General features: G+C 48.4%; 1 protein-coding gene across 1 annotated transcript; it reads left to right on the top strand.

Annotated features, from left to right (window-relative positions):
- Window positions 1-381: 381 nt before the first annotated feature.
- KRP23_15267 (uncharacterized protein) lies at window positions 382-669 on the top strand (the record flags this gene model as incomplete). Its single annotated transcript, XM_067886188.1, has 1 exon — window positions 382-669. The coding sequence occupies one exon, from the start codon at window positions 382-384 to the stop codon at window positions 667-669; it is 288 nt and encodes a 95-aa protein (XP_067736675.1).
- Between the last annotated feature and the right edge of the window lie 15,955 nt (window positions 670-16,624).

Genomic DNA, 16,624 nt, shown 5'->3' on the forward strand with positions numbered 1-16,624 from the left:
TGCACGGGCGACAGGTGCACCGAAGGAGTTCAGCAACGGAAGTATTTTTCGTCTGTGGTTGTCCATGTTTGCGGATTAAGTTACAAGACTTGGCGTTGAATTCCCTATCGTGTTAGTGCTGGACAACAGCTCAACGCACCTCGACATCGGTACGTGCTGTATTTACCCAAATACGCTCAAACTGAAATTAATTTTTTTATCGGTTTGGACGGGTATTTTATTTAAGAGTCAATTGGCGCAGCGAAAGACAAAGGAATTTTGCTGCTGACGCTGCCACCAAATGCTACCCATATGTGCCAGCCGCTAGACGTCGCCGTATTTAAATCTTTCAAAAATGCAGTTACGGACGCACTGCAGTCAAAGCTACACGATACAGCCGACATGGTACTGTCCAAAGGAGCCTCCATTCAGATTACGTGTGCGGTCTACCAGACTTCTATTATTGAGCGACCCAACAATGCCATTAGCGGGTTTTCCTGCACCGGGTTATTTCCTCCATCGATCGCCGACATGATGAAGCGACTGAAGCTGTATACCGACGGCGGAGCAAAGGGCGAGATTGGTACAGACCATTGGCTGAAGCAGAAGCGCAAGGAGGCCCGGTTGGAGTCACGAAGTGAGATACTGACACTTCCACCTGCTGCGGACAAGATGGGCAAGGAAGCATGAGTTACTGAAGATTTTGTCGGAGTGCTGGTAGGCAATGGAGATTTTTCTTAGCGTTCATCGTGCATGAAAATAGCAACCCAAAGCCACAAATTTGGAGCCGATCTGTCAAGGTCCGACGGACGTTGCACCTTTCAGTGAAAGGCGACAGAGTGTCTTGATTGGCAGGTCTCATTTCCCGCGTTATATTGACCTAGGAAAATAGTGACCGAGGTCTCGGCTGGGTCTAATAAAACCCCGGCTGAGGTTAAAAGCCTCGTTGTTATCCATCTGGTGTCGTACCCTCGGCTATGTAGAGCCGGCTATACGATTTCCCACAGATATCTGTTTACACTTGATATTTGTAAATAGATATAGGATTAGCTAAATGATGACCTACAGAGGCTCCCAGAGCTGTAGGAAAAGGAGAAATAAATCAGCAGCCCCCCCCCCAAGCCACCAGGGGTCACGTCCGTCTTCGGTAAGTCTAGCTAGCCTATCTTAGAGTCTGGATACGCTCGGCTGCGTGGGATGCCTGTCAGCGAGCTTGAGGTACATTGAACCGAGAGTTTGTTGCTGGTCAGTCCAAGAGATAGGAGTGACTGAGAGTTGGAAACGAGAGGGAGTATCGTTCCTTATATATTAGAGAGGCCCGAGTGCTCCCGAGTGTATTGTCCCGGTCAAAAAGGCTTAGACGGATAATCGTAATTTAAAATTGATAATTTAAATCAATCATTTCTCGGCAACCAGTGGTCAGATTTATCTGCAACTGCTCCATTGGGGAGAACAACGTCTAAACAGACGTAATGCACCACCACCTCGGCATCACGAGGCTTCCATTTCACAAATGCTTCCCGGTAAGAAATTAACGGCTGGTGAAACATGCCTGGTGGTGAAGACCTACGAGTACACCCTAGGCAAGAAAACCGCGACACCATCCCTTTGGAAGGGAAAAGTACGCCATCATGTACATGAGTGCCTAGGCTTCGCAACGGGCACCATCTCGACAGTTTGGGGCCACTGGTTGAAGTACCATGACCCAAAAATTGCCTCGGCGCGTTCTGTGTGCTATTGTTATTGTTAAATATCAAACTTAACATTTCATTGGTCGCATTATGATTTATGCTAGATGAAGGAAACAAATCATCTGATAGACCACCAAAACATTGTGAATTTTTAAATCCCTTCGTGCGTGGGCTGGTATCCGAGATGAACAAGAGTGGAAAGCCTGTTGCCGCACCCAAGTTAACAAAACGGTTAAAGGAAGAGCACGACATTTTGATTTCGGTGCGATCGCTACGCCGCGTACTTCACACGTATGGGCATGCGCTTTATAAAAGGTAAATCGCGGAATATTTTGGCAGAATCTACGGCAAATGTTACATTTCGGACGCAATATTTGGAGAAAAAACTAGGCAACCTCAACAGAAGAAATATTCCGGTGCGGCCTGATGTGCTTCTTGACGAAACATTTTGCAACTTGCACCACGTTGCTAATCTGTCTTGGGTGGACCTGGACAAGATACGGTTCACCAAAAGTGGACGAGACCCAATATACTGTTTTTCTTCTGCTTATTTGTCTTATTTTGCTTATATTTAATCTTCACGTTGCTTCAAAAGGTTTTGTATTATAGCCACTGGTGTAATTCGCAAAAGAAAAAAAGGAATTATAGGGAAGCTGATCAAGGAATCACGTGAAGTTTGGCAATCCAACTTAAAATGAAAGCACGATGACGATTACCACGGAAACTTCAACACTGAACAGTTTGAAAAGTGGTTCAATAATGTGAGTGCTGTATTGGCGTCTAAGTATGATCCTTGCAATATTCACGTGGACGGCGTCAGTTATCACAAAACCCAGACAAATGCCGCCACAAATTCCAAGACCCTGAAAGCAGACATTCAGACTTGGCTCGAAGAAAATGGTATCTACAATTTTATTATTTTGATATTATTGATGTGTTGATACTAATAACTGCAAATTTTTGAAATCTGGTACGACACAAACTACACAAATGCGGAGCTGTTAACGCTGGTGCGCGCTAACAAGCCCACAGCGATCTATAGAGCAACAGAAATCGTTACATCCTGTGGGCATTTGGTGTACTATACTCCACCATACCACCCGGGGCTCCAACCCATCGAGCTTATTTGGGCCCACATCAAGGGCCAGGTTGATGACGAACCAGCGTCTGACATGCCTGAGCTGCGACACAAAATCGACGCTGGCCTCGCTTCATTCGTCTCAGAAACCTGAACTAACGCGTATGAGCATGCACAAAAGCACGAAGTGGCTGGAGACGGGGAGCTGTGCGAGCTCATGTCGGGCGAAGATGAGAGCGAAAACGACTCTCGAGAGGAGAGCGACTGAGAGTAAGCAAGTGACTCTACGGATTTTCGTTACTCAAAATATATTCTCTTTGAAGATTTATTTTAACAGGCACCCCATCTTTTTAACGATCACGATCTGCGGTAATATACTGCGTATGTTTTGGTCTGATTGTACATCTTCAGCTGTTTTCTCGTTCTAGCCAATTCCAACAATGAACAACGCCTACGTGGCAGACTGCAACTGCAGACAATATTGCAAGATAAAGTAGCTCCCGTCAGTAGCCTAAATGAAGGGAAAGGACTCAAAACATGGGAAAAAAAGATGTCAAATTCGGAATCTGCGCCCGTTTTTATCCCTTATATATAACTACCGTTCTGAGTTATGTCACAGGAAGAGACCGTTACTGTAGCCCAAATCCATCCAAGGTTCGTTGGCCAGGACAATATTTCAGTACCCGCTGAGGTTACTTTCGGCAAACCCGTATTAGGCGTGATAACCGGTGCCCTTCCTTCTGAGGGACTGCGGGGGTTCGCGTGAAAGCGCAAAATTGCATTATAGCCCTCGCTCGTGGCTAGTAGTACAGGTTTTGAGATTGACCAAACTCAACCTTGGTATGCAGAGGTGTGACACGAGGCGATCTTGAGTTTCTCGTTCGCAGCTGCGCCGTCCGGTCTGTGCCCATCAGAATCAAGTGGGAGAGAAGATGATCCGGGATACAGCCACGTGCGTCACCCGAGTGACTGGCTTTCTAGAGACTGCAGCCAAGGCCGAGCAACCTGGACCCGTACAGGCCCCTGATGAGTACGTACATCCTGAATGAACCACCCAAGTCCGAGCCTGGAACGACTGTGTAGCGATGAACCTGGAAGGAGAGCCGAGTGATGAAGGCACAAGATGACAGAAGCCTATACCTCCGAAGGCGTGAAGGAAAGCGAGATCCGAGCCTGCAGAGCTCGGATAACCCGAGTTGGCGACGGACATCCCGAAGCGACGAGGACATCCCGAATAATCAAGTGACTTCCCGAATGAATCGACATCCCGGATGAAGTTGAAGCTGCGTGGCTCTCAGCCAATCAGCGAGTGACACGGCGTCCGACCAGCTGGCCAAGGGGCCAGTTTCGAGGTGTGCCCGGAGAAACGCAATGCCGGTCCCACCGTCGGGATGGGCCGTGCTGCAGATCCCCATACAAACCGCAAGTGAGTCGAAGGGACCCCAAAGATATCAGCGTCGACATGTGATGTGTGCTCCGCTCCAGAGCCCGACGTGACGTTCGACGTGCAACCCACCATACTAAGACCAAGTCAACCTGAATGCGAGTGCGCGGACACGACGAAGGAGACCGCCAAGAATCCAGTAGACCAAGTCAGACAGAAGAAGAAGATAGTGATAAGAAGAAAACAGAGTTTGTTTTGCGTTGGAAGTGAGAAGTGGTGCCTTGTCGGCCCCCTTGCTTTGAGCGTACTGCGTTGAGGAAGACTGCTGCGACCTATAGCGACTACTACGAGGCTGCGACCCGGGAGCGCTGGCGTATCGGACGACCAAGACCGCACGAAGATCGAGGAACCCGTGCGAAAACTCTCACCTAAGTCTAAGTCCCATTTAGGTGGGGACCAGGAACTCGTATCCCTGGATTGATCCGCCTATTTCATTTGTCAGTTGACTGTGGTTGCTTTAGAGTGACTGCTTTCATTTCATATTCACCTACGATTCGGGAGGTTATTAGCAATCCCCCCTGGATTTTGATAGTAGATTGCTGTGTGGTTCGAAGGAACTTGTATATTTCTCCCATCCGGGAGTGGTGCGCGGAGGCATCCCGAATTTACCTGTATTCGGGACTGTAACTCAGTCGGACAGGCTGTATATTGTGAGTGTATAACAAACTCTGTTGTTGTTTCTGTATTGCTTTTGGTTATATTGGAGAAGGTCTTTGTTCGTGACCCCACTCCCAGCCAAGACACTCCGGACTGTTAGAGTCTGGTAGTCTCTCTACATATCTACGTATCCTGATCGAAGAACATCCCAAAAGTCAAAGCCCGGTCCGTCGAAGATAAACGACACCGATAGGGATTACTTCAAGGTCACACGCCAAATCTCGGGGCAGACACTAGTTGTCTGCATTCGGGATTCTGACCCCGGCATCCGGACGCTCCCTCCTAGAGGAACGGGTACTCCCCGAAGCGTTCGGGTCGTCTGAGTTCTCGAAGCTCGTTCGTCTGCCGGCACGACTGTACACCCTGGACGATAAAGGCGTTCACCCGCCTCGCCTCAGGTGCTTGCAACCAATCCGGTGTAAGTGATCGCTCCAGGTCTTCAGGTGTTGATCGAACGTTCGCTGATCTTTCGCGAGGGAAGCGTGTGTTGTTGGTGGGACTCATACCGTTCGGTAGTGAGATTTTCTGCGTGTTCCTATTCGATAGTCTACAGCTGACCTGTAGATTCTTGAGGTGGTCCCACAAGAGAGGTCCGCCTGATTCGAACATTCGACTGATTCCTGCACGGTGTTCTTGCCTCGTTACCTCCTTTGGGACTGTAGACAAGTGTGAAGCATCGCCGCGCCGGACGCATCCAGCGATATGCGCCATGGCTCATACGAGTTGTCTGATCTGGCTTCCGATGTAGCGGAAGCGTATTAAGACAGTCCGGTCTGATTTTCCATCGACTCGGTATCCGTTGACATGTGTTCCTGCATTCAGTCGCCGGTATTTCACCGACCAGGTTCCTCAGTAGGTTTAACAGTGACGCAGCCGAGATTCTTGTCGCATCCTTGTCAAGTCGGAAGAGGTCGTCGGCATCAAATGCTCCAGTCGTAATGCCATCTTCTTCCACCAGCCGTAGTAGATCTATGGTAGCGTCTAACTTGCTTGTCGTCAACACTGGAGCTCGTACGGGTCCGGTGAGAGATCCACGTAGATTGGTTTGTGAGCCCCGCACTGCTGGATTCTTGCGAATGAAATCGAGCAGCGCTGTGGATCGATATGCTACCTCCGGCTTAGATCGTGACCAGGTAGACTTCAATACAGCACGACCCTCGCCCTCAGAGTCGGGTGCTCTGAGTTTCTCCCTCGTAGCCATCTTTTTCTTCTTAGACGTTCCAACGGAGGCGGATGTAGTGGTGGTGCATGAACATCCTTTGTCTTTCGCCATTGGGTCTTCATCCGGCGGATCCTGATGCGGGTCAAGATCCGCGGGGGGGGGGGCTTCCCGTCGCTTGCTGCTTCCTATAGCGGGACCGTGAGGGTTGCGAGGGCTGAAGGATCGAGGATCGAGTCACTAGCCAAGCTATCTAGTAGATCGCTATGTAGTGCAAGATGTATATTATATTGAGGGTATTGAGGGTTACCGGTTTGGTATCGGTTGTTGACCGTGAACCGGTTAACCCGAACCGGTCCAATCCGAACCCACGCCGATTACGCCATCGACGATTACGCCACTGTCGATTACGCCACCTGTGGGTACAAGATGGGCTTCGACGTGGCGCTCTCTCATTGGCTGAAGTAACTCAGTATCCAGTAAAGAATCAAGTAGTGTGTATCCAGTAGGTCTAGAGTAGCGAGAAGGCTAGCGAGTTAAAGACCTCAATCAATCACTTTCGAATCTTCATTCTACCCCTCAAGTGGTTTCCTGTCTCCGCTCCGGTCTCGCCCAGAGTGCTGCCCTCCCTCCGCTCCGTCAAGCTTCACTGTGTCCAAGATCTATACTTTCCATCACAACTGTCGGATTCTGTCCCAGTTCGCCTTGGGGAGATTCTTTTCATCTGCTTCACCACTCGCTGTACGGACGACTCGGTACTACATATTTGACGAGAGAAACACTCTGTTGAAAACAACAACGCTCCGCGAGAAGGGCTGGTGATGACGACAAAAGTTGGTCAGTGCTTGAGTGAAGACAAGTCGATCGCGAGATGAACGCTCAGTGCTGAAAATGGTAGAGTTGCTCATGGTTTGAGAACACGCGGGAATACTGTAGTCGAAGGCTGTGAAGTCTAGCCCTCGTCTCATTAAATTTTATTATATAGAGCACGGCTCGCGTCCATATTTTTGCAGCAGGTATCGACCAGGTATGACAACAGGTATTTAGTTTACCGTTTCTTTTCCAAAATTTTAGTTTTCTTTCTTCTCCCAGCCACTCATCCGGGGCCACGTGGCAGCTCCCACGCAGTTGGCGGGCGCGGCGACGCCGGAAGCGGACGCCACAGCTATGGCGCGCATCCACAAGACGGCTCATATCAAGCAGCAGATGGCGGAGGAGGCTCGCCTAGAGGAGGAGGCTCGCTTGTCAGCAGCCGCAGCCGAAGAAGGGGGGGGAAGAGAAGGCTCGCACTCGGTCTGAGAGAGCCGCCGCACTGTGACGCGCAAGAGAGGAGCGTGAACAAGCCAGCGCTATGCTGTTTGGTCCGCATGCCGTGAACAAAGTAGCCAACACCCATGACACGGAGGAAGACGAGGAGGAAGAATGCGCTGAGGAGGAGGAAGAGCAAAAGGCTGAAGCCCAGGATCGAGGGTCGTCTTCACGCCGGCGGAAAAAGCGCTCCGTCGAAGAAGTGGATGAAGCATTTACCTGGATGATACCCATGCTCATATTTGCCATACCTGGCCGAAACAATTGATTCAGCTGCAATTGTGATGGCCGACAAAACAATCTTTTCGTCACTTCGACTGTTGCTTGTGAAGCGTTCACATGACTATTCCAGGTATCACGGCTACCGATACCTGTGTAATATTTGGATGGTATTTTATTTCCTCCATAAATAAAAACCTGAAAGGAAACTGGTCGAGACCTGCATCTGAGTAAACCTAGCCCTTTACATCTGATCCAGGATACCTGGGCAGGAGACTCGTCCTAATATATATATATATATATGTTTGAGATGAGAACACAATCGTGTTGTATTAATTTTATTGGTGAACTATATCTTTCCCGAAATAAAAGGGCAGCATTATCTATTGTACAACATACATCACGGGATCATAATGGATCTGTTTGCATGGCAAGGCCATCTCTATATACATGCTCGGATGAACGTTCATCTGAGGTCATTTGACCTTCTAGAACCCCGTATATTTCGGGCATCCAGACCCTAAAACCACCCATTAAGTCCACTTTACGCAATTTTGGGTAGTTTATAATGGTATTTGGGGGTTATAGGGCTTACAAGGATATTTCAAGCAAGTATTTCAAAGTTTGGCGGACTGAGTTAGCACCTGTCAATATTGATAAATCAACGTACGTAATGTCCAATATATATATCAACTTTAATAGGGTAAGAAATGAAAAACAAAACAAAAATGCTTTGACAAGGAATAACCACACTAGACAGATATGCGCGTTAAGAGCGCTTTTGGGGATATGCGAGGGACTTTCCCATATTCCGTGTACTTCACATAAACTTCTTGTATGGATTGATATGATATTACCTAGTCGTACATATGTGTTCTCTACGTAATGTATCCATTCAGTACGTTGAAGACCAGACCCTACTACATCCCGATACTTTAATATCTCGACCACAGCTAAATTTACCTTGCCTCACTTATGCTCCTCCTCTTTCGACGACCTCGACAAAAACTAATTCCACGTTAAAAATAATGATAAGAATTGAAATAGCAAAGATTTACTACGTATCAACAAAAAAATAACCCTGCAAAAATTAATACCCTGCAAAAATGATCGCCAGATTTACAGGGTATTATTTTTTGAGATAAATGATACCACTAAAGATATTTGCAAGGTAATGACATATAGTGCCAAATATATTGCGGTTAGTGTCTCTAAAACTTGATAATATACTTAATTTTGCTAATATTATCAAAAAGAAAATAGATATATTTTAATTTTGAATGATCATTACACTCGCCATGAGGTAAAACAATGGTCACATACTATAACTTTTGAAATGACATTCGTAAAACTACGCAATATGGTATTATTATGCTGGGGTGTGAGACCTAAAACGAAGCAATGATGCCTGCTTTACGTTTTACTATGAAAAATAATTGTACAACTTTTTTTCTTGTATAACTTTGACCATAGTTAGGTTTATGAAGTCAAGAAACCAGCAATCGCTGTAGGGGTCAAATTTGAACCTTGGCTGGACTACTATAAGCGGAGCAAGGGCTGCACAGTATACACGGCGAGCACGAACAATGGGTGTGCTTTCCTGGCTGTGCAGTACGCTTTCGAGCTAAGTGGATATTCTGGAGCGATTTCAGGGAATTCTGAAAAAGAATTTATCGATCATGGCAAAACCACCAACCGAGACTATACCCTCGGCATGACGTGAAAGAAAGTGTGTGGCTTCATCAATTTCGTGAACAAGGGATCAAGGACAAAGATTTATGATTCCGTTATTGATACAATATGGAATTGAGTGAAGTTAGTTACTCTAAAGTCAAACAAATTATAAACTAATGAACTTTAAAGACTACATTTTTAACCAAAACAACTATTTTCAACTGCAATAACCGGTGATGATTCCTGTCCATATTGATATACTGACACAACGGTCAATTATGTGAGAAAGATATTCAAACTTGAAGACAATCAAAATAGAGCCAAAACCACTACTAATCTTATCCTGTCAGAACCGTTAGATCTGATTTGACATGTATGTGTTTTTAAACTCACTTTTTTTAACCTATACTCTGTGAAAAACAATGAACATTTTTTTTAAATATTAATAAAATGTTTTTAAATACCTGTAAATCATATATCTTATTATAAATATCCAATCAGTTTTGCAATGGTTTTTTTCTGACATGGAAACGGTACTATAGAAAAACCGCTATATTATGCGGAAGTGCTTCTTACATAATACACACACTAGACTGCCATCCGATGATGGATGTGGAGGCTATATATATATTGGCTCCCGGATGAACTTTCCTTTAGGGTTCTCTGGGTCCCCAAAAAACCCAGTAGTTTGGGTATCTGGGTCTCCAGGAACCCAAATTAAGGTATATTAGGGATTTTCAAGTATTTTTTTGGGCAATCCATAAATGACTCAAATATGAATAAGTGAAACTTAAACCTTATAACCCGTCAAAAACCGGTTGATCGGATTAGACAGGTATCCGTTTATGGAGATAATACGTACTTACGAGAAAAAAACTAAACCCGTAGCGGTTTGTCAAGCCCAATCGTACCAAATCATCTTCACAACATAAAACCCTTCGAATATGATCAATTAGTTTTGACGGGTTAAAAGGTTTAAGAATTATATTTTTTTTGGTTGACTAAAATAATATACCAAAATACCGTAATTTAGGTTCCTGGGGGCCCAGATGCCTAAAATACTGTGTGGATGGGGGACCCACGGGACCCCGGATGAATATTCATCCCGGCGCTAATATATAAAGACAAGAAGTAGACACAGTGAAATCATCGGAATCCTTGTTTTATCTCAATCCCGGCTACTCGTTCCATCAAAACTTGAGATGGTTGCATATATTGCTGAAGTGATGCAGACGAGGCAAATAATAGCGGTTCAAAAAAAATCAAGTACTTTGATAGTGATAGCAACTCTGTGGGCACGCTTGAAATGTTTCGCGTGTTCCTTGCAACCCGAGAAATTGCATAACGGCAGATAGCAAAAACAATGAGCTTCAGTTTTTTGTTGTACTCGATGCCAACTTCAAGTAACGGTTCTGCTGGAGTGCATATCTTCGGTTTTGGGTCCTTTACTGCGGCACCCTTACAAGCCTTGCAATGTCGCTGTAGCGTCTTGGGGACGCTGGACGTGTAAACGCACCGAGGACACTGGGAAACCCCATTCTTTCGTGGCACGGTATGATAAACAGGCTGGTTGCTCGCATCATAAATTGCGCACATCGCTTCTGGCTGGTGTATTTCTTTGATGTGCAGTTTACGCATATCGTTTCTCGTAAGCACAGCAGCACACTTTTTACACACTCCGTTGTCTATTCTTGGCCTCGCCATAACGAAACCTTCAATGTACGTTTTATTTGCATTTTCTCATGGCCAAAAACGTTGAAAATTATAACCTGGCAAATTTGTTTATTATTTTTTATGGGATACCAAGTTTTGTAAAACCGTAAATTAGCATACCTGTCAAATCAGATCAAGCATTTTTTACGAGTATATTCGTTTCGATAGATTTATTTTGGTCCATTTTGACCCTTTCATAGCTGATTCACCCGTGATAACTGATATCATCTATATCAGGATAACATTATACACCGGTGGTGAGCCACTTGCTAATTTGCTAGGATGAACGTTCATCCGGGCGTCAATATTCAGGATTTTATCTCAAGAAACTCTTTTATTGTAGTTTAGCCTCCACCGGGTATCTACCGTAAAAGTTATATCGAAAGCCACCCCTTGCAGCACCAGTACGCCACATTTCAGCCAATCAGAGGTCGATATTTCGATCATCTATCATGTTTTATCGAAAGGCACCCCTGAAAATTACCCACAATAAATTACCGACCCACCCTCCACTCATTTTGCAACCTTCAGCATCTCCGAAGCATGCCCCGCGCGGGCCGTCCCAACATCCAAGGCTTTGAGGCAGCCCCCACACAACACGAGCGCGATTCAGTCAGTTTTTTCCGTAAAAATGCCATCATCAACTATATCTCGAAGAACGGCGTGGCTGGGGCTGTCACGAGGTTTTACTCAGGCCTTCAAGGCAAGGCGCGAAAGGACAAGAAGCGCCAGCTCCTCAAGTGGTGTGAAGACCGCTACGAGATCGCAGATCAAGTAGCTAAAGGAAACGGACATCTTTTCAAGATGCCACGAGACGGAAAGGGGCGTGTATTAACTCGCGAAGCTGAGGATCAACTGGCTTTCTGGATCCGTGATCTACGGCGCGAAGGGGTTCCTGTGTCACCTCTGATGCTACAGATGCAAGCCCGTGCTGTCGCCTCTGAGCTCGGTCTGATCCGTCACCAGTTCTCTGGGTCGTCATCGTGGAGACGGCGATTTCTCAAGACGTACAGGCTCTCGCTTCGAAGGCGGACACGAATCGGGCAGCATACCCCCGCTAACGCCTGCCAGGTTGCTGATGAGTTCCAGAAGAAGGTGCAAGATATCATGCTTGAGCACGGGCTGACCGAGGTGTACAACGCAGACCAAACCGCGCTGAACTTTGAGCACTTGCCAACGCAGACTATTGATGAAACCGGCACGCGGACTGTTTGGGTTCGGAACAGCGGCAAGGAGAAATGCCGCGTCACGGCGATGCTGCTCGCGGACTCGCGTGGACTCGTACGAGCGCCAATGCCGATCTTTAAGCAGCCACCATCCCGCGTCAAGGCGACGGAGCTGCACAACAAGGCCGAGCAAAACGGCTGGGGACGTGACTTGTGGAAGAAGGTGAGGAACATGCAGGTGTCGACAGGGATGCCGATATTCTGCAACAGTAAGGGTTGGTGGAATTCCGATCTCTCTGTTGAATTCCTTAAATTTCATTTTGAGCAGCGCGAGGACTTCGACGTTCCAGTCCTCCTCATCTGGGACGACTTCAGCGGTCATTGGACGGAAGAGGTGGTGGCTTGCGCCAAGAGGCTCAACGTCATGCTGCTCAAGGTGCCAGCCGGCTACACATCGGCTTGTCAGCCTGCTGACATCGCATGGATGAAGCCCCTGAAAGTGCAGCTCCGAAAGCAGTGGCTAGCGGATATTGAGCAGCAGTTCCACAGGCACAGAGAGAAGCAAGACAGATTTGTGCTGGTGCCTCCGACGCGAGAGACTGTCGTGGGTTGGTTGCATGCAAGCTGGAACGGCCTGAAGAAGTCTACTATTGTTAGCGGGTTTAGGAAGACTGGAGTGCCGTCAGACCAACGAGAAGTGCCGGCCCATCAGACCGAAGATGACGACAAGAAGTTGGTAGAAATAGTAACGCTGCTATCGAGCTGCAACATTGCCCATAATGTGTCGAAAGACACTTAAATTTTCTAATAAATAAAGGCTCTCTTTATGCATTAAACGGAGGGGACGTCAGCAGGTGCACCTACTTCCTTGGAACCCTGGCACCAAGACTTCCCCATTTTAAAGGAGACTTAACTTTCCGAGTGACCACTGAGGGATTTGAACCCTTGATCTGCCGTGTCAACGGCAGCGCTTCTCACCAACTGAGCTAGCGAGCGGCCAACATAAACATTGCAAGTAATTTATCTGAAGTTTGCATATCCCATGCACCTTGCACCCTGGTGCTGCGAGGGGTGGCTTTCGATATAACTTTTACAGTACGCTAATTTTAACCAATCACATTACAGCAGCCACCACTGCATTCCGTAGCCTCCACCGGATGTCATGTCAAACATGCTGTTTAAATGTCATTTGTGCCATTTAACTGTCACTTAGCTTCCACAGCATCCACCAGATTCCAGTGGAGGGCGCGTATTCTGTATACAGGTTTAGGGTCCCTATACACGAGAGGACAGTATAGTGAAATCAAGACAAACCGGAGAAGGGTAGGCCAGTGCTCCGTGTCCTCCATTTATTGGCTCGGCTTTCCTATATGAACGCTCCGGGTCTTCTCCGAGGTGAGTGTCCTCCCATTTTTGGCTCGGGTTTCCTATATGAAAACTCCGCGACCATTTTCGGTCAATTTATCATGTTCGGGGGGCCATACAAACTCGAAGTCATGCATAGAAATCCAAGTCATTCAGGGTTAGTGCATAAACCTCGACAGCACAGCTTCCTAGCCAATCAGGAGATAGAAAAACTACCATCGTCAGGAGTAGCTGAAAACTTGGGAATCCATGTTTATACATATGGCGAATTGAATGCACCGACTCGCGTGTGTCAAAGACTTGCCTCTCTGTACTTTTTACACACTTCTTTAATAGTAACGTTAGAGCATTGAAAACGTAGGATTCTACGTTTCAACATGTGCGGACTACTGTGGTGAAGTGGATGTTGGAAATTTCGTGATGGACCAACGATGGGCTAGGATCGGACGGGACCGGACGTACGATCGGAGGTTGATGAAGACCGACTTTGGAGGGATTAGATTGGACCTGAGGGGTAGGGGTATGTAGACCCGATGGGTACAGTGGCGCCATCAGTCATCGATGTATACCGGTATGCGGTATGGTGCGATCATTTCGATATGCGATCGTGGCCACAACCGCGATCGCGATCCCGATCACAAATGTCGATCAGGGTGTACCACCAAAGTGGTACACCCGCAATCATTCCGGAGTAAGGGATCTTTGAAGATACCTCGGGAGATGGGCGAAAGAATCCAGTAAGGGGGGAGGATAGGAAGCTGAGATCATTGCTTGTTTGTTTTTACCTAATTCGATAAGAAGAAGCTTTCCCTTGCAACACAAGTGGCGTTCGTTGATTCCAGGCTGGGAAGTATATTGGCCCTCCTGACGACTTCGGACTCACCTCGTCGCGCAAGGTAATTACACGGGAGCCCCTGGATCGCTTGGCCAGGTGCGCAACCACTTAACTCCCCCCAGAAGACCCCGCAATAGGAGGCGGCAAGCACGTAAAGGAACACACCCAAGGACACCCCCCACGCCGATCAAGCCCCACCAGGCCCCGATCGGCAGACCACCGACGTCCGCGTGAAGAATACCCGCGTGGACGTCACCCCCCCCCCCCCCCCCCCCCCCAGTTCCCCGGAAGGAGCCGTCCAGCTCCCCACCCCATCCTGGTAACCACCGACGCCTTCAGTGAACACCGGAAGAGCGTAACCTGCCCCGCCGTCGGGTACACAAGGTGAATACAAGGTTCCGATCGCGCCAGATCAACGGAGTACCCCCTCCAATAGTCGGCAGTCCGGGCGTACCGCTGGTAAGCCGGAGATCACGACAGCAATTTTCGTGATCCCGCTTCGCCACAATGGTGCGCGTGCCCGGATCTTCTGGTGATTCACAGGGATTTCACCGTGAGTCCACAGAAGAAGACGTCAAAATCAAGGTGGAACCAGGGAACGAGTCGTCGACAGAAGAAGGATCGCCGCCGACGGCGCTGAAAGCGCTAGGATCCACTGATCGTGAGAGTGCCGGGAGGAGCTCTGACGATGTGAAAGAGGAAGGTTCAGCGATGGACCTAGAAGAAAAGCCTCAAACCCCTCCCCAGGTCCCCTCGGGGACCCCCGCGGATCGCGATGCGAATCGTGATCCGCCGGACGAAGGTCCGACGGTGAAAACCGAAGGACCTTCATCCAAAACCACTCCTCCAGTTCCGCACGCAACCTCGAAGAAGAAGAAGTCGAAGACCTCACGCAAGAAGCTGAAGGCACCAGAGTCTGAAGCCGGAGACCTGGAGGATCGCAACACGTGGACGGACAAGCAACTGGAGTCTGCCTTCTTCTACAAGGACCTGTACAAGTTCCTGCACGAAGATTCCGTAATGAAGATCGTGCGCCCGAAGCCAATTGGGGAACTGCAAGGTCCAGTGAAGGCACCAAAAGAAGTAACCAGCCAACTTGATGCGGTGAAACTGCTGATGCGCATGCTGAAAGATGCGGGAATTGTGCTCGGCTCTTTCGACGCGAACGAGCTATTCGACTTGGCATTGCCAATCATCAGGGAATCAACGCTGAGCCTGCTCGCGAAGCTGACGCCCCTTGTCGGTAGTGTCGTCCCGGTTCAACGTGAAAGACCAACACCGACTCGCAGCCAAACCGGATCGTCGCAATATGCCCCAGCCACATCCGAAGCGGGATCGGACAGCTCGATCGAGCTGCAGCGGATGACACTTGGGCCGGCCGGAGCAGCCATGCTACAGTCGCGAAAGGAGAGATCGGAAACCAAGCCGACAGTGATCGCGACGAGCGATCCAGCCCAAGCTCCCCGCAATCGTTCTTCAATGCAGCAATGGAGCGTTTCCTGAAGGAACAGCAAGCGGTCTCGACCACGCCAGTCGTCGACCAAACCAAGCCACCTGGAGCTCAAGATGTTGACATGGAGTCCGTGGAGTCGAATCGCCGGGACCATTCGCACCCGAGCGAATACGACCCAGATGACCTGAGTGTCGATGCTGCCCCTCGTGCCGCAGTCGCATCTGCTGGAACTACAGGCGGCGGAACACTCTCGGCCGCAAGGATCCGAGTCTCCGCGATCTCAGAACTGAAGGAATTTTCGGGGAAGGACAACGACGAAGATCGTGCCAGAAGCTGGTTCGGCAAACTGAAGTCTGCTTTTGTTCGCGATCAAGCTCCAGACGGCGAGAAGTGTCTGGTGTTTGGTGATTTGCTCACTGGACCCGCGCGTAACTGGTACCGACAGCTGAGTCGAACGACGCGTGGCAACTGGAAGGAGTTATCCAAGAACTTCCAAACTCAATACTGCGGGCGTGGTGTATCTGTCGCGAGACAGTACTACCATGCGCGGAAGAGATCGGACGAATCGCCGCTGGAATATCTGCACCGTTTGAATGTCGCCGGTTTACGAGCTCAGCTCTCGATCAAGGATGGATCGATCGAGACCCGCCGTGAGCATGTCGATCACTTCATCGAAACGCTCGACGATCGCGATCTGGCAAGCCAACTGGCGCTGCTCAGGATCCCGGATGCAGACACTCTCGAAGAAACACTACGCTCTCGACAACGCGCGAAGGCGAGGCAAGGAAAAACGGTGTATGGATCCATCAAACCCAAGTAGAAGACGCCAACTGGGATTACCCCATTCGCCAACGCTCGCGCGGTTCGTACAGTCCGTACAACG

The sequence above is a fragment of the Phytophthora ramorum genome (assembly GCF_020800215.1).
Source record: "Phytophthora ramorum isolate Pr-102 chromosome Unknown Phyram_PR-102_s0027, whole genome shotgun sequence".
In the NCBI taxonomy this organism is placed as follows: domain Eukaryota; phylum Oomycota; class Peronosporomycetes; order Peronosporales; family Peronosporaceae; genus Phytophthora; species Phytophthora ramorum.